Source organism: Propithecus coquereli, unplaced genomic scaffold, assembly GCF_000956105.1.
Source record: "Propithecus coquereli isolate 6110/MARCELLA unplaced genomic scaffold, Pcoq_1.0 Scaffold114, whole genome shotgun sequence".
Lineage (NCBI taxonomy): Eukaryota > Metazoa > Chordata > Mammalia > Primates > Indriidae > Propithecus > Propithecus coquereli.
The window spans coordinates 4,695,264-4,713,211 of NW_012135414.1; the positions used below are offsets into that span (position 1 = coordinate 4,695,264).

Below are 17,948 nucleotides of genomic sequence, written 5' to 3' on the forward strand. Positions count from 1 at the left end.
TCCTAAAAGTTTTTATTTTTATGTTTTTGTTTTTCCGCCGAATGGGTGGATTAAAAAAAAAAAACAAACCTTAGAAGGGGAAATGCTGAGAGATTTATACAGTACTAAGTTTCAGAGTTTAAGTATTTTAACAAAAAAGCAGTATTATGTATTTATAATTCTATTTTTCTGAACCTCTTAAATATTTCAGGACAGTGATGATTTTTGCAATTCAAGTCCAGAAAATAGAAGACTAGAAATATTTGGACCCCTGAAGAAACATTTGTTCAGCATTGATTCTCTGTTAAGTTATGGTTCTGAGAAAGGCAACATGCCCTAATGAACAAGTTTAATTTGAAACCTATCATGGTATACTTGTATTTCACAATCACAGAGGTTTTTTGGTGGATTTTGTTTATTGGTTTTACTTACAGTTTGTTAAAGCCAATGAGTCTATTTAGAGAATTACAATTCTATTATTTGACTAACTTGACATCAGTTGACTAGTAGTGGAAATTCTATGATAGAGGTGGAGAAAGATAACTAATAGGTACAGGGGAACATAAGGAAGAAACTAATATTTAATGTATACAAAGTGATTAGAATGCAGCTAAAGAGGGGTTTTATAAGACTAGGCCAAAATATAATGCATACTCGATTTCAGCTGTGGCAAATTCATTTTGTAAGTTGTGAGCCAATGTAAACTGATAAATTTAAAGAAAACAAAACTAATCTTTAACATCTTAGTTGATTCTTGAGGGAAAAGATAATAGGGAAGGGAACCAAAAACATGATTTCAAGATAGTTTGTGGCTTGAATGTTGGATTAAATAAAAAAGTTAAGGAAGGCTTCTTAGGAATGCTGAAAGGAATCAGTGATTAACTGAATATAATAGTGTAGTAATAATAATAATGATGATAATGTGGTTTAGCAGCTAAAATTTTTTTTTTTTTTATTTCAGCATATTATGAGGGTACAGATGTTTAGGTTATGTATGTTGCCCTTGCCCCCCCGCCCCCCGAAGTCCGAGTTTCAAATATGTCCATCCTTCGGGTGGTGCACATTGCACTCTTTGTGTATTAGCAGCTAAAATTTACTCAACAGTTACTATGAGCCAGGCACTGACCTTGAGTGCTTTTACATTTATTATTTAATCTTCACTAAAAGATTCTTTTTTAGTGAAAATCTTTCACTGTAGAATTGGTTTAAACAGGTGAACTTCCTGGGATGTAAATTATATCTCACTGAAGCTCTTTTAGAAAAGTACATATACAATATTATCACATAAATCAGTAGTTTATATTGTTAGTGGCGTATGTCTGACTTTAGAGCTTGTGCTTTAAGCACTACATTAATATGCTACATTGCCCCTTTATGTTACAAAAGTAATGAACTGCTCAAGTATTTTCACCAAAGTATGTTTCCAGGTCTTTATTTGCATTTTTGTTCAGATGACTTAGTCATTCCTCTCTTATCAGGTTACTGATATATTTCTTTCCCTTTTACAGATAATGGCATCAGCCGCTAAGGAATTTAAAATGGACAACTTTTCACCTAAAGCTGGCACTAGCAAATTACAACAGACGGTACCAGCTGATGCATCTCCTGATTCTAAGTGTCCTATATGCTTGGATAGATTTGATAATGTGTCTTACTTAGATCGCTGCTTACATAAGTTCTGTTTTCGCTGTGTACAGGAGTGGTCAAAAAACAAAGCTGAATGTCCACTATGTAAACAGCCCTTTGATTCTATTTTCCATTCTGTGAGGGCAGAAGATGACTTCAAGGAGTATGTGCTAAGGCCTTCCTATAATGGCTCTTTTGCTACCCCTGATGGCCGACGATTTCGCTACCGTACAACTATGACAAGGGAACGAAATGCTTCTGTTTATTCACCTAGTAGTACCATGAATAGAAGAACAACAACTCCACCAGATAGTGGAGTTCTCTTTGAAGGGTTAGGCATTTCAACAAGATCTAGAGATGCTGAAATTCCTCAGTTTATGAGACAGGTTGCAATAAGGAGGCCAACTACTACAGATGAAAGATCTTTGCGGAAAATTCAAGAACAAGATATTATTAATTTTAGACGAACTCTCTATCGTGCTGGTGCTCGAGTTAGAAATATTGAAGATGGTGGCCGCTATAGGGATATTTCAGCTGAATTTTTCCGTAGAAATCCAGCTTGCCTTCACAGATTAGTCCCCTGGTTAAAACGTGAACTTACAGTTCTTTTTGGAGCTCATGGATCTTTAGTGAATATCGTCCAGCACATCATCATGAGTAATGTTACTCGCTATGATTTGGAGAGCCAGGCATTTGTGTCTGATTTAAGACCATTTTTACTTAATCGAACTGAACATTTTATACATGAATTTATCAGTTTTGCTCGATCTCCTTTTAACATGGCAGCGTTTGACCAACATGCTAATTATGATTGCCCTGCTCCTTCATATGAGGAAGGCAGCCATTCTGATTCTTCAGTCATAACAATATCTCCAGATGAGGCTGAGACCCAAGAGCTAGATATTAATGTAGCCACTGTTAGTCAGGCACCATGGGATGATGAAACACCGGGACCGTCTTACTCAAGCTCAGAGCAGGTACATGTTGCTATGTCTTCCCTTTTAAATACTTCTGATAGTTCAGATGAAGAACTGGTCACAGAGGGAGCCACGTCTCAGATACAAGGAGTACAAACCAATGAGGACTTAAATAATGACAGTGATTCTTCTTCAGATAATTGTGTAATTGTTGGGTTTGTTAAACCACTAGCTGAGAGGACCCCAGAACTTGTTGAACTGTCCTCTGATTCTGAGGAGTTAGGTACTTATGAGAAAATGGAGACAGTGAAGACACAAGAACAAGACCAGTCTTATAGCTCTGGTGATAGTGATGTTAGTAGATGTTCATCTCCACGCTCTGTCCTTGGAAAAGGTGAGCAAATAAATAAAGGTCATTGTGATGCTGGCACAAGAATCAAATCCAAGAAGGAAAAGAAACGATCTACATCATTGTCATCTCCCAGAGACCTGAGCTCATCTTTGAGAGGAGACAGAGTATATTCACCATACAACTATAGACACAGGAAGAGGGGAAGGTCAAGAAGTTCAGATTCACGTTCCCAGAGTAGAAGTGGGTATGATAAGAATCATAGAAAGCATCATGGTAAGAAAAGAATGAAAAGCAAAAGATCCAGAAGCAGGGAAAGTAGACCTAGAGGGAGAAGAGACAAAAAGAGATCAAGAACTAGAGATAGCAGTTGGTCAAGAAGAAGCCAAACTCTATCTCTAAGTAGTGAAAGCACAAGCAGATCAAGGTCTCGTAGTAGTGATCATGGTAAAAGAAGATCACGGAGCAGAAATAGAGATCGTTATTATTTAAGAAATAATTATGGAAGCAGATACAAGTGGGAGTATACTTATTATAGTAGAAACAAGGACAGGGATGGGTACGAATCATCTTACAGGAGGAGGACTCTGTCCAGAGCTCATTATTCCAGACAATCTTCAAGTCCAGAATTTAGAATTCAGTCCTTTTCTGAAAGAACAAATGCTAGGAAAAAAACCAACCACAGCGAAAGGAAATACTACTACTATGAAAGGCATAGATCAAGGAGCCTGTCTAGTAACAGATCAAGGACTGCATCTACAGGACCTGAGCGGGTGAGAAATGAAAAACCTGGAGGGAAACGAAAATACAAAACACGGCATTTGGAGGGTACTAACGAAGTGGCTCAACCATCTCATGAATTTGCTTCTAAAGTAAAGGATGGTCATTACCAAAAATATTCCTCAAAATTGGATGGAAACTACAAAAATGAGAGTGACAGCTTTTCAGACAGCCGATCATCAGATAGAGAGACAAAACACAAGAGGAGAAAAAGGGCCCGGAGCCTGAGTGTAGAGATAGTTTATGAAGGAAAAGCTACTGATACAACCAGACATCATAAAAAGAAAAAGAAGAAACACAGGAGGAAGCATAAGAAACACCATGGAGACAATACTTCGCGTTCTCCAGTTGTAATTACCATTGACAGTGATAGTGATAAGGATTCTGAAATAAAAGATACAGAATGTGACAATAATGGGCCTCAAGACCGTCTACAAAATGAGTTTTTGGCTCCTTCCTTGGAACCATTTGAAACTAAAGATGTAGTTACAATAGAAGATGAATTTGGTGTCCTGGACAAGGAGTGTGATGTTACCACACTTACTGACAACTTGAATAATGCCAACAAAACTGTAGATAATATTCCACCCCCAGCAGCTTCAGGTGAACAAACTCTTGATGTAAGAAAAGAGAGCACCTTTGCCTCTGATTTGGAGAGCCAGGCCAGTAATGTTGTCTCTATTCAAACTGAGCCATCAAGGCAATTGCCATCTCCACGGACATCGTTAATGTCAGTGTCTCTTGGTAGAGACTGATGTCTTAAAACTGCCAAAGCAACTCGTTGAGAATTCTGTTGGTATACAAAGGAAAAAAAGGAACAATGTCGTCTACTTCAGTCTATTTAAAGATGACTTTTGGTGAAAACTCTTTTCCCCTTTAAGTGATTTTTTTTGTGTGTTACTTTGTAAAAATCATTATTTGTTCGAAAAGTATGTATGTCCCACCCTCAGAGATATGCACTTTTAAGTGAAGAAAATGATATTGCTAGTAGTTTATTTAAAACTTGGGATCCTTTTTAAATAAAAAAAATATAAATTTTAGAAGTTATTTCATAAAGCCATATGGTATTGACATATTTTTAAGGTAATGAGTATTTTTGAATTTTTTTTTTTGAGAGTTATTTTGGAAATGTGTTATAAGCTAGGAGAATCCCTTTGGACAGTCTTTATTTTTCTTCTTAAAAATTTGTATGAGTCAAAACCATTTCTTCAGGTTAAACTGAGGCATTTTAATCTGCACAGTTTATCTTGACTTCCGCCAAAAGGAAAATTTACTATTTCCTTTATATACTTGTTTATCTGGACTGCCAGTAAAACAAATGTGTATTCAATGAAAGACAAAATAAAACAGTAACACTTTAAAATAAGAATCAGAAATTTTCCTATGCAGCATTGGTTTAAAAAAGAAGATTTTAGTAGAGCCAGAATCTTGAAAATAGCTAAGGGTATAATTTTATTATAAATACTAAATTTCAGGTTATCTGCATTTACAAATACTTCACAGTTTTCATGATTATTTTAGTTAGTTAATCTGATTTTGAGGAACATCTTATTTGCTTCTGTCTTAAGCAAAATGCTATTAAGTAGCATTTATTTTACTAAAAACACAAAATACCCTTGCCATGCTTCTTTTACATTGGTAGTTATTTTACACAAAGTGGCTGTGTGTTTCATTTTGTTTCAGAGATGATAAAATTACATCTAGGCTGATGTAGGATTGCTAGTGAACAGCAGAGCTTGAGTTAAATCTAAATTCAGCCGTCAGTTTGCCTTGCTACCACATTCATTCAGTGGAAATTAGAATGCCTGCTGTGTGGCAGGTTCTGTACTAGATTTTAGTGATGGAGCAAAGCAGATATGCTCTGTGCTCTCATGGGACTTACAGACTACTTAAGACAGATAATATCTAAATATAACATTATAAACATTAATAAATTCTTTGAAGAGAAACTATAATTCCCTTATAAGAGTATATAATGGGGGCCTAATCTCAGGTGGAAGTAACAGTTGAATTGGAATCCAGAAAACCAAGTGGACATTAACTCTAGGGGTAGAATTGCTGTTAGCAAAAATATATGCAAAGATCCAAAGGCAGAAGGGGAACCTAGCTTATTTCAAGAACAAAAAGAAGGCGGGGTTAGCCAAAGGACAGTGTGGGAACGAGCTTTGTAGGCCATGTTTAGAATTTGTTTATCCTAAGGACAGTAGAAAATTGGTTTAAAATTATAAGAATCTAAAATTGATGTTGGCAATTTTTAGTAAGCTCAGACATTCAGAAATTGTGGGAAGACAATATAGATTGATCAAGAAATACACACTGAATATATGAAATTACTTTGTGGTAACAATATTTTTCTTAAGTATTAAAAACTAAAGAATGCAGTTTTATTACACATTGTGTATTTCACATTATGTTTTCTGTTAAACATTTAATGAAAACACAATACATGGTACCATCACCCTCTTGGATGTCAGGCCCAAAATTTCCAAGTCCTGTCTTTCAGTCCCCTTATGCAACCAAATACTGGTCATTAAATATTTTTCTAGTATTTCTATTGTGTTTATACCATCCAGTCTAGGCAGCCAGGACCTCTCACCTATACTACCATAATGGGTCTGTCTGTATTCCACTCCTTTCCCCCCCATCCATTCTTGATGCAGCATTCAAAAGATCTTTTAAAAATATTTTTTCATTTCATTCCCCTACTTAAAATCAAATGAGAGAATTAGCTTCCCATTTTTCTGAGGGTATTAAAAGCAGACAAACAAAAAATTCAGCAATGTGAATTGGTTTATAAGTCTGCCTAATCAGGCTCTGGTCCATCGGCAGCATTTCTCTCACCTCATCTGTGGGAGGGCTACAGAGGTGCTATCAGAAACATCATAGGTGGCATTTTTCTTCTGCTGGGAACTGAGCTCCATCTTGGGTAAACTAGGTTTCTGTTAAAAGTGTGCTGTCACCTGCCACCCCCTTATTTCTCCTTAATTACTTGCTCTTTGAACAACCCCCAGACTCGAGAGCTCTTGTGACAATTGGTAATTAATTACTAAATGCCTTATCTCCCACCAGTCTGAAAGTTCAGTGACAACTATTTGTATATAGGTGTACTGCTATAGCCTTACTATTTCACATAGAGGTGCTTAAAACACTGGATGAATCAATAATACATAGGTCCTGGATATTTCAGAAATTGGCTAAGACTAGCTTTCTGCTTTCAAGAAGCTCCGCTATCTATATAAACTTTTAGCCTAATGTATATTTTAACTTGTTGATCTGAATTCATTGTACATGGCATGTTTTTTTTTTTAACCTCAGGAAATGTAACTGAGCCTTTCATGCTTGCTTATTCCTTCATGTGATCATTAGGAACTGTTGCTCTGGGTTAAGCAGGTTAGGCTGCTTGCAGGGACATCTAATAGGATTTTTAGAATATAGAACTAGGAAGTAAAATCTTTTGACCTCACTCTATCAATCACCCTTCTTCATTTCCCTTCATGTCCAGCTATGATTTCCTGTTTAAGGAATGTTTAAATCACTCTTTTTGCAACACCTTGCCACTCTCTTGCCCTTCTTTCTCATTCACCTAGTTTAGGGGTTGGCAAACTTTCCCTCTAAAGGACCAGAAAGTAAATATTTTAGACTTTGTGGGCTATGTGCAGTCTGTTATATATTCTTTGTTTTTTTCTACAATACTTTTTAAACGTTAATTTTTAGCTTGTGGCCTGTAGAAAAGTCATGGACCAGATTTGGTGTCCAAGCTGTAGTTTGCTAACACTTTACCTGGCACGACCTCAATCTGGATGAACCCGACTCTTAAGTTGTGCCTACATGCATCCTGCTAAGTATTCCTGAAGGACATTGTCACCGTAAAAACAGTCAACCAGCCTCACCTTCATATGATATACAACAGTAGTGGGCAAGTTTCTATAGTATGCTTGCTCAGTGTATTTGGTATAATGGGTCTTTTATACCTTTACCTCCTCAAGCCTCCCCCGCCTTCTTTCTACCACCTGGTTACAGGTACAGAGACTGATTGGGCAGTTCTGCAGCACCAGGCTCAGACAGACAGATCCTGCCTGCTTACCACACATAATACCTCTGTCATATTAGTTATTAGAGACACTGTCTGCTTCGTTGGTCTTGACTGTCACTGTCATGTGTCTTCAGTCAACTGCTGGGTCTGCTGCTCTAAGATGGCCTAAGCTGGGTTGCTGCGCTCTTTATGTTGTTTCTCATCTTCCAGCGCATTAGCCTGAGCTGTATTCTTGGTATTCTCAGGGATCCAAGAGAGAGAGAGAGAGCAGAAGTATACAAGGTCTCTTGAAACCTAGGCTTAGAATTGAGACACCCTCACTGCTATATTCTATTGCCTATAGCAAAGTCCTTAATCCAGCCCAGATTCAAGGGCAGGGAAATCAGACTCCACTGTTGTGGAAGGAGTTGCAAAGTTACATTGTAAAAGGTGTAAATATTGGGAAAAAAATTATAATGTTCATAATTTACCACAGCATCCAGCTCTCCACTTGGTGAATGAAGTCCCATTACTCTAGGTCTCTGGTTCTCAAAGTCTAGCTTTCATCAGAATCATCTGATAGGTTTGTTGAAATATAGATTGTTGGGCTCCACCCCCAGGGTTTCTGATTCAGAAGATCTGGGATGCCAAGAATTTGCTTTGCTAACAAGTTTCCAGATGGTTCTGATGCTGCAGACCAATTTGAGAACTGTTCTAGGCTAATCCCTCCATATGTGCTCTGGATTTCACTTCCTGTCTCTTTAATAGGAATTTTTATTTTTCAGTTAACCTCTTTTCCCCTTATCTGTTGATTTTTAATGACCTCCTACTTAGTGAGGTCTGCTGACCAGCAGCATTAGCCTCACCTGGGAGCTTGTTAGAAACGTAGGGTTGCAGACCTTCCTGGATCAGGATCTGCACTAACACAAGACCTGTGGGTGATTCACGTGCATGTTAATGGTTCAGAAGCACTGCCCGTGGATCATTCTTACCAGCAAGCATGCATATTCTTGATTTCCTCCTCCAAGTCTGCCTCTCCTCCAGTGCTCCCATGTTAAGAGATGGCACCATCCCTCCCAGAGCTGCTCAGGCTAAACAAATGGGAGCTCTTCTTGGTTCCTCTCTCACATACACATCTAACTCATCAGCAAATTGAGAGGGGTTTTAGGATCATATATCCTGCCAATTCACCACTTCCACTTGGACTAATGCCGTACCTCTTATCTAGTCACTCTTGCCACCTTTGTCTCCCACCTGCAGCTTGTTTTCCTCCAATCACCACAGTGATCCTTTAAAAACAGGAGTCGGATCATGTTATGCCCTCTTAAAATCCTGTGGCAGTTTCCCATCATATTGAAGATTAAAACCAAAGTCATTGTGGTCTATGGGGTCTTATGTGAACTGCTTTGGCCACCTCTCTCCCCTCCAGCCCACTCCGCTCTAGCAACCCTGCCTACTTTTCTTTTGCAGGCCCAACTTATTTCTGCCTTTGGGCCCTTGCACCTTCTGTTCCATGTGAGTACAATGCCCTTCACCCAAAAGATCTCATTCATTTAGGTGTTCCCTGCCCAACTCATCTAATATAAGCAGTCCCCTTTGCTCCTTATTCCCTTAACTCGCTTTATTTCCTTTCGCTGCACTTACTACTTACTGGAATCACATTCCCAGGAATGTTAGGGTTGGGTTAACATTCAAAACTTAATGAAATTTGGTAAAGAATATATGATCACCTCTTACCAAAATCTGTATTAGCCAGGAAAAAGAAAAAAAGAAGATACGATCACTTCAACAGATGCAGAAAAGAAAACTGAAAAATTCAACATCCATGCATGATAAAAACTCTCAACAAACCAGGACTAAAAGAGAACTTCATCAATCTGATAAAAGGCATTAAAAAAAAAACAAAAAAACTTACAGCTAACATCATAATTACAGTGAACCATTGATCATTTCCTCACTGAGATTGGTAGTAAGGTAAGGGTGTCAACTCTCACCACTGTTATTCAACTTTCTATTCGAGGCTCTAGGAGGTGCAATAAGAAAACAAAATATAATAAAAAGCATAAAGATTGGAGAGGAATAAGTAAAACTATGTATCCCCAATTGATATGATTATTTACCTAGGAAATTTTAAGGAATTTACAGAACAATTAGTAGAATAAGAGGATTTAGCAATGTTGCATGATATAAGGTTGACAAAAATCACTTGCATTCTGTATGGTAGCAACAAACAATTTGAAAATGAAATTTTAAAAAACTTCCTTTACAGTAGCATCAAAGAACAATAAAATAGTTAAATAGCCAGGTGCATGGCACGGGCCTACAGTTCTAGCTATTTGGGAAGCTGAGATGGGAGGATAGCTTGAGCCAACGGGGTTCAAAGCTGTAGTGCATTATAACTGCACCTGTGAATAGCCACTGCACTCCAGCCTTGGCAACATAGTGAGATCTTGTCTCTACAATTAAAAAAACAAAAACCTATAAAATATTTCTGAGAGAAATTAAAGACCTAAGTAAATGGAAAGACATACCACTTTCATGGATTAGAAGACTGAATATTAAGATGTCATTTCTCCCCAAGTTCCTCTGTAGGTTCAATGCAATTCCAATAGGTTTTTGGGGAGAGGGAATTGACAAGTTGATTCTTATTTCATATGGAAATGCAAAGAAGCTGGAATAGCCAATACATTCCTTATAGTAAAGAACAAATTTGGAGGACCAAATATTACCTTATTTCCAAGAATTAGTTGAAAGAGAGAGTGGTATTATCACGAGTAACAGAAAATAGAAATGTAAGAGTCAAAAATTCTACACACATACAGACAATTGATTCCCCCCCACCCCCCCAAAGGTCCCAAGGAGATTCAATGGTGAAAGGAAAAGTTTTCAACAAATGGTTCTGGAACAATTAGAAGTATGGGGAAAACGTGAACCTGGACCCCCTATTTCACAACACAACAGAATTAGAGATAGTCATAGACCTAAAAGTAAATATTAAAAATATAAACACTCTAAGGAAAACATAGAATATTTTCATTACCTTTAGGTAGGCAAAGATTTATTAAAGAGGGCACAAAAAGCAATAAATAGAAGAAAAAACTGATAGATTTCACTAATATAAACTTCCGCTCATCAAAAGACACTGTTAAGAAAATGAAATGGTAAGCCATAGACTGGGGAAGATATTTCAAATACATATATTTAACAATAAATAATAATTCCTGTAAATCTGTTAAAAAACCCTCCAAAATCAGGGTTGGGTGTGGTGGCTCACGCCTGTAATCCTACCACTCTGGGAGGTCTACGTGGTAGGATTGCTTGAGGTCAGGAGTTGGAGACCCATCTCCACTAAAAACAGAAAGAAATTAACAGACAACTAAAAATAGAAAAAATTAGCCAGGCGTGGTGGTGCAGGCCTGTAGTCCCAGCTACTAGCGAGGTTGAGGCAGGAGGATCGCTTGAGCCCAGGAGTTTGAGGTTGCTGTGAGCTAGGATGACGCCACAGCACTCTAGCCTGGGCAACAGAGCGAGACTGTCTGAAAAAAAAAAAATAATAATAAAAACTCCAAAATCAGGCAAAAAAGATCAGAGTAGCTGCTTCACAAAAGAAGTTATAGGAATGGCCAATAAGAACATGCAAATGTGCCCAGCATCATTGATTATATGGGAAATTGAAACCACAGTAATATACCATTTCACACCGACCAAGATGGAAGTTAAAAAAAAAAAAAAGGGCTGACCAATGTGTGTATCTACTAGAGCTCTCTCCTAGTGCGGTGGGGAATGCAAATGAAAGCTGGTTATAGCCATTTTGGAAAACACGTACCAGTTTCCTATAAATTTAAACACACACTCACCATAGGATCCAGCTGCCCTGGGAAAAGTACACCAGTATACATTCGAGACGCATCGAATTGCACATAACTGTCTGCATTTTACTGTATCTGCACTTTACCGCTAAAAAAGCAAAACAAAAAATAGATGAAAAAATAAAAATAAAAGCATTTCCCAGGAGTCCTCTTCGGTCCTTCTGGGTCAGCTGGCTCCATGTGGCGGGAAGCGAAACTGAGGGAGCCGTTTACCTGCTGCAGCGCAGCCCCCGCGGCCCCGCCCGCACCCAGCTGCTGCAGTTGCAGTTTCGATTTTCCCTCTAGCAGTTAAAGTTCCCCTGCAGCCCCGCCTCTCATACCGTGTCCTTTCCTGTCTCCCCACTCCCTCCGCCTCCAGCCCGGCTTTTAAAGGAGCGGGGCACAGGCCTCGCGGGAAGCCGAGGCCAGCATGACCACCGAGCAGCGGCGGAATCTGTGCGCCTTCACGGACTATGTCAGGAAGACGCTGGACCCTACCCACATCCTGGGCTACATGGCCCCCTGGTTCAGGGACGGTGAGTGTTTCCCCCACATTGGGGCAGGAAAACAATCTAGGACTTGTTTTTCCCTTGCTTTTTCCCTTTTACTCAATAAAGGTTACCTGCTAGGAAGCCCGGGTTTGTGGCAAGGTCCCCACAGCATTTTAAACTAGAGATTGCCAGACTCTTAAGGAGGCCATGGAGGCGTAGGTGGGGAACCTGAGTTCCAGCGAAGTGAAGTGACTTGCTTAGGGGTGCACTTCTATTTAGGTTCAAAGCTGGGGAAAAAACTGTTTTATTTCCACTAGTACGTAAATCTACCTTTTGCTTGGCTTTCTGCTGCCATCAGAGATTGAGGATACCATACAAATCTTTCCTTAATATACTTTACAGCCCAAGGTTTTGGGAGGGGGCAGGCAAGGACAGTTGTATGCAAATGATTACAATAACTTCCTACAAAATGCTGTCGGAGCTCAAAGGAAGTTAATGTTTTCTCTGCCAGGTCTTACTTGCTCTTCAAAATAACCAGAAGCTTGAGAGAAGCAAGACTTTCCCAAGACCGAGTAGCTTTAGGCTTTAGTACAGGTGTTTTCCACCAGGCTTTTGAGACACGTGATGGTGGATAAGGAGCATTTGCGAATTGTACTGAATCGTTTGTGCTGGAGAGGAGCAGAGACTTCTGGAAAAGAGGAGGAATGGAGGTGGCACTTGCAAGGCGGCAGCATGAGAGAGGGGGTCCAGCAATTCCTCTTCAGTCTCCAATGGCCTAAATGTCTTTACGGATGTGACCACAGTTTTTGGAAATTGCATTAAAATTGTCAGATAATTGGGGCTAATTGCTCTGCAAAACCAAGCCAAAAGTTGTGGAGGGAGGAGGGAAAGAATCCCACCAACAAAAGTGGACCTCCACTTTCTAGTTGTGTCCAGAGGAAAGTACCAGAGTAGACACAGGACATGTCTTTTAGAAATATTAATACTTGGATGTAACACTAGCGAACTGGTGTGAATCTCATTTTTCCATGTACTTATGTATTGATTTAATAAACCTTTTTTTTTTTTTTTTTTTTTTGAGACAGAGTCTCACTCTGTTGCCTGGGCTAGAGTGCCGTGACGTCAGCCTAGCTCACAACCTCAAACTCCTGGGCTCAAGTGATCCTCCTGCCTCAGCCTCCCAGGTAGCTGGGACTACAGGCATGCACCACCATGCCCGGCTAATTTTTTTTTTTCTATTTTTAGTTGTTTGGCTAATTTCTTTCTATTTTTAGTAGTGACGGGGGTCTCGCTCTTGCTCAGGCTGGTCTCGAACTCCTGAGCTCAAACAATCCATTGCCTCGGCCTCTCAGAGTGCTAGGATTACATGCGTGAGCCACCACACCCGGCCTGATTTAATAAACCTTGATTGAATAAAAGAAGCAACTCATGTGTTAGGTATTATGTTAGTGTTGGAGATAATTTACTAAGCACCTGTTATCTAATAGAGGGAGCATTATGTTGGGAGCTGAAGGATCACTGGTGAGCACAATAGAAATGATCCTGCCCTAATAGCAATTAGAGCTCCTATGTGAAGGGCAGGTAGCTAAATAGACAGTAAATAATAAAGCCCAGTAGTGGTCTGATGGAAGGCTATAGGGTGCTGTGGGAGCACATACCTGGGAAAGGTACCTGGTCCAAAGGGCACAAGCAAAGCTTCCCAGGTATTTGGCATTTGAACTGAAGTCTAAAGTAGGAGAGAGAATTAGATGGAAGGAGACAAGAAATTGCAGGTAGAGGGCTCCTTATGTACAAAGGTCTGTGGTGAGAGATAAACCAGTGTTACAAGAATCCAGAGAATATTGGAGTGGTGGCAGTGTGGAGAGGCAGGAGTTGAGAGGGACTGTAAAAAAAACTTGCCCTTGACTTTGGCATAATAGACCTTTGGGGCCACCCATGGGAGCATTTTCTGTGGGTGCTTCATGCCTGTAATCCTATCACTTTGGGAGGCCAAGGCGGGAGGATTGCTTGAGGCCAGGAGTTCAAGATCAGCCTGAGCAACATAGACCCTGTCTCTACAAAAAATAAATTATCTGGGCATGGTGGTATGTGCCTGTAGTCTCAAAATCTCAAGTACTCCAGGGGCTTGAGTCCAGGAGTTTGAGGTTGTAGTGACCTATCGTGGTGCCACTGTACTCTAGCCTGGGTAACAGAGTGAGACCCTGTCTGAAAAAAAAAAAAAAAAAAGGTAAACTGCCCAGTGTACAGCAAGGCAGTTTATCTGGAAAGTCCTCCGCTGTGGCTCGGGTAGTCGGGTAAAGCTTGACCTCCATGTGGAGTATCAGTAATGGCTGGTAGCACATCAAGGGGAAGATCAGGCAGCAGGCCTGGGAGCAAAAGTACAGCTGTAGGACTGGGTTGAGAACAGAATGAACTGACTCGAATAGGTTAGGGTTCTGGGCCCAGGGAAGCGAGCATAGGTGACAAGATAGGTTATTATTATGGGTTGAATTTTGTTCCCCCAAAAGGATATGTTGAAGCCCTAATCCCCAGTACCTTAGAATGTGACTTATTGGCCGGGCGTGATCCTGTAATCCTAGCACTCTGGGAGGCCAAGGTGGGAGGATTGCTTGAGCTCAGGAGTTTGAGACAGGCCTGAGCAAGAGTGAGACCCCATCTCTACTAAAAATAGAAAAATTAGCTAGGTGTGGAGGTGGGTGCCTGTAGTCCCAGCTATTCGGGGGGCTGAGTCAGGAGGATCACTTGAGCCCAGGAGTTTGAGGTTGCTGTGAGCTAGGCTGACACCACCACACTCTAGCCCAGGTGACAGAGCGAGACAGTCTCAAAAAAAAAAAAAAAAAGGTGGTTTATTCGGAGATGGTGTCTTTACAGAAGTATTAAAATAATCAGTTATGAGGTCATACTGGAGTTGGGTGGGCCCTTAAGTCAATGTAAGGTGTCCCTATAAAAAGATAGCCGTGTGAAGACGGGCAGATTGGAGTGATGTGATCACAAGCCAAAGAAACAGGAGAAGGCAATATGAAGACAGAGGCAGATTGGAGGGAGTGCAGTCACGAGGTAGGGAATGCCAGCACCTACCAGAACCGGGAAGGGGCAAGGAATGTATTCTCCCCTTGAGCTTTCAGAGGAAGCGTGACCCTGCTGACACCTTGATTTCAGATGTGGCCTCCAGAACTGAGAGAGGATAAATTTCTATTGTTTTAACCACCTGGTTTGTGGCAATTTGTCACTGCAGCTACAGAGGAGACTAATATAGATGGCTAAAATGAAAAAGACAGTAAGAAGCATTGGCAAGGATGTAGAAATTAGAATCCTGCTAGATTGCTGGGGGGAATGTAAAATGATGCAGCTCTTTTGGAAAACGGTTTGATGATTCCTTATAATGTTAAAAAAATGGAGTTACCATATGATCTAGCAATCTTACACCTAGGTGTACACTTGAGAAATGAATATATATACACAAAACATTGTACACGAATGTTCATAGAATTTTTATTTATAATAGCCAAAATGTGGACACAACCCAAATGCCCATTAACTCATGAGCAGATAAATAAAATGTAATATATCCATACAGTAAAATATTATTTGGCAATAAAAATGAATAAATGATACATGCTACAACTTGGATGCACTTTGAAAACATTATGCAAAGTAATAAAGAAGCCAGTCGCAAAGACCACATATTGTATGATTCCATTGTTATGAAATGTCTAGAAGAGGCAGATCCATAGAGATCAGTTTGATTTGCGATTGCCTGCCTGGAGCTGCGGGGAGGCAGACTGGGGAGTGACTGCTAATGGGTATGGAATTTCTTTTTACAGTAATGAAAATGCACTAAAATTAGATAGTAATGGATTCACAATTGTAAAAACCACTGAATTTTATACTCGAAATGGGTTAATTTTATTGTTGCCAACATAGAGACCTGGGCAGATATCCCTTTAACTAGACCTAGGTTGTGAGGCATGCTTTCCTCTCTTGCTTCATTCAGTCAGCATACCTTTGTTCAGTGTCTATTATGTGCCAGGTCCTCTTCTAATCTCTGAAAATGTAGTGGTTCACTAGCCAGATAACTTGCTTACTCCATTGGAATTTGCATTCCATTAACAATGGAAAAAAAAATGGAAGATTACCATCAGGCCATACTAAGGTAGTGGTTTTGTCACTACTCCCTAGGCATGAAGTTAGTGTACAAAGTCATAATGATCACCAGTAGGATGGTAGATACTTTCATGGCCCTTTTTGGCAGAAAACTATCCCTGTTTATTTCTAACTGCTTACTTGAGTCCACTATAATTGTTACTGATGCCATGGAGTGGTCCTGTCCTCACACTTTTTTAATCCAGCTGTTAATTCAGGCTTTTGAACAAAAACCAATCAAGATGTCCGAGGAAGGTTTTGTTCTTCCGCCTAAGCCAGTGCTTCCATGACTTCCTCCTTGTTGTGAGGAGACTTTTTTCAAACATCTTGAAGAAACTCCTTTTCTAGAGTATGTTCTCAGACTTCCACACCAAACTAGGAGAAGCTTCCAGAGAGCATGGGAAGGGTGGGTTGGTGAAGAATGGGCTTAGTGAGTCCAGACAGAGAATTTGTTGCTTTCCTGAAGTTCCTTCCTATGCTGTGACTTGTTACAGTCCCTATCCACATTCAGGAAGGTCTGGCCATCCTTTTCTGGATTTTCTTCCAATGAGTAGTGGTTCTGCAGTTTAATGAGTCATTCTTGCTTCTGTTTGTAGATGAGGTGCAGTGTATTCAGGCTGAGAAAAACAACAAGGGCCCAATGGAGGCTGCCACACTTTTTCTCAAGCTCCTGTTGGAGCTCCAGGAGGAAGGCTGGTTCCGTGCCTTCTTGGATGCCCTGAGCCACGCAGGTTAGTTCATTTTTCTTACTCACAAATCGGAGAATATTACTTTGCTGTTTCAGAATGCTGTAAAAGTGATATTACTTTTGAGATGTCCACTTACAGTTTATTTCTCTTAGTCTGAGGCAATGTAAAGACTATTTTCAGGCAGATGATATAATTATCTACCTGAAATAGCCAAAGGAATCTACAGAGATTATTGTAACTAATGGGAGAGTTTAGCAAGATTATTGGATACTGATCCAGGTCTAAGCCAAAAAAAAAAAAAAAAAAAAATCACTGGGAAAGGAGGATCACTGTTTGGAAATAAGCTATTCAGTAAATAACAATGGGCCATTATTCATTATTAACAGGGTAGTGTTAAAAACTAAACAAACTTCAACTTCCATATCCTTGAGGATACAAATTTGTATCCCTTACTTCATTCCATTCTCTTCTTCTCCCTTGCCCTCTCCCTACCACACACAGACACAATGTGTTCAAAAGGATTAGATTTAATTCTAAAAGACAAAATTTTTTAACAATTTTAGAAAATCTAGAATGGTATTCTTAGGACCCTGCGGTGGTAGGGCAGAATTTATGAAACAAGACATTAAAGCATTAGCCGTGAAAGAAAGGGTGATACATTTTATGTGTTGACCTAAAAAGGAGAAGCTGAGGCAAAATTAATATAGACCCTTTATTTGGGCCAAGGTTGAGGACTACATCCCTGCATGCACTTCCAGGTTGCCTTGGGGAATGCTCTGGAGTACAAAGGAGAAGCTCAAGTTTTTAAAGAAAAAAGGATGAATCAGGAGGGGGACGTATTACAAAAGTTGTTCATCAGGAATTCTCACTGATTTACACAAATAACATTGTAAGTGGTTGGCTACACATTGTTGAACTATAGGGCGTATGGCATTTTATGGCTGCTTGGCAGCAGTCAGTCCTCAAAACAAGTGGTTTCAAGTGGTAATTATTTAGCTCCAGGAGGCATGGTATTGCTGATACATTTTAAATGCCTCTCTGGGCCTGATAATTTAAAGGGGCTTGCATTCCTCAGAAAAAAAGATTTTTTTTTTTTTTGAGACAGAGTCTCACT

At 39.7% G+C, this 17,948-nt stretch overlaps 2 protein-coding genes across 2 annotated transcripts in view; both read left to right on the forward strand.

The window, feature by feature from the left end:
* Positions 1 to 5,274, forward strand: part of TOPORS (topoisomerase I binding, arginine/serine-rich, E3 ubiquitin protein ligase) — an 11,844-nt gene extending 6,570 nt beyond the window's left edge. The window contains exon 4 of the mRNA XM_012656695.1: positions 1,488 to 5,274. Coding sequence (XP_012512149.1) covers positions 1,488 to 4,406 — 2,919 coding nt within the window. The 3' untranslated portion in view covers positions 4,407 to 5,274. The remainder of the gene's footprint in view (positions 1 to 1,487) is intronic.
* A 6,623-nt stretch (positions 5,275 to 11,897) lies between these two features.
* DDX58 (DEAD (Asp-Glu-Ala-Asp) box polypeptide 58) overlaps positions 11,898 to 17,948 on the forward strand; it is a 47,882-nt gene continuing 41,831 nt past the window's right edge. The window contains exons 1-2 of the mRNA XM_012655982.1: positions 11,898 to 12,047; positions 16,742 to 16,880. Coding sequence (XP_012511436.1) covers positions 11,942 to 12,047; positions 16,742 to 16,880 — 245 coding nt within the window. The 5' untranslated portion in view covers positions 11,898 to 11,941. The remainder of the gene's footprint in view (positions 12,048 to 16,741; positions 16,881 to 17,948) is intronic.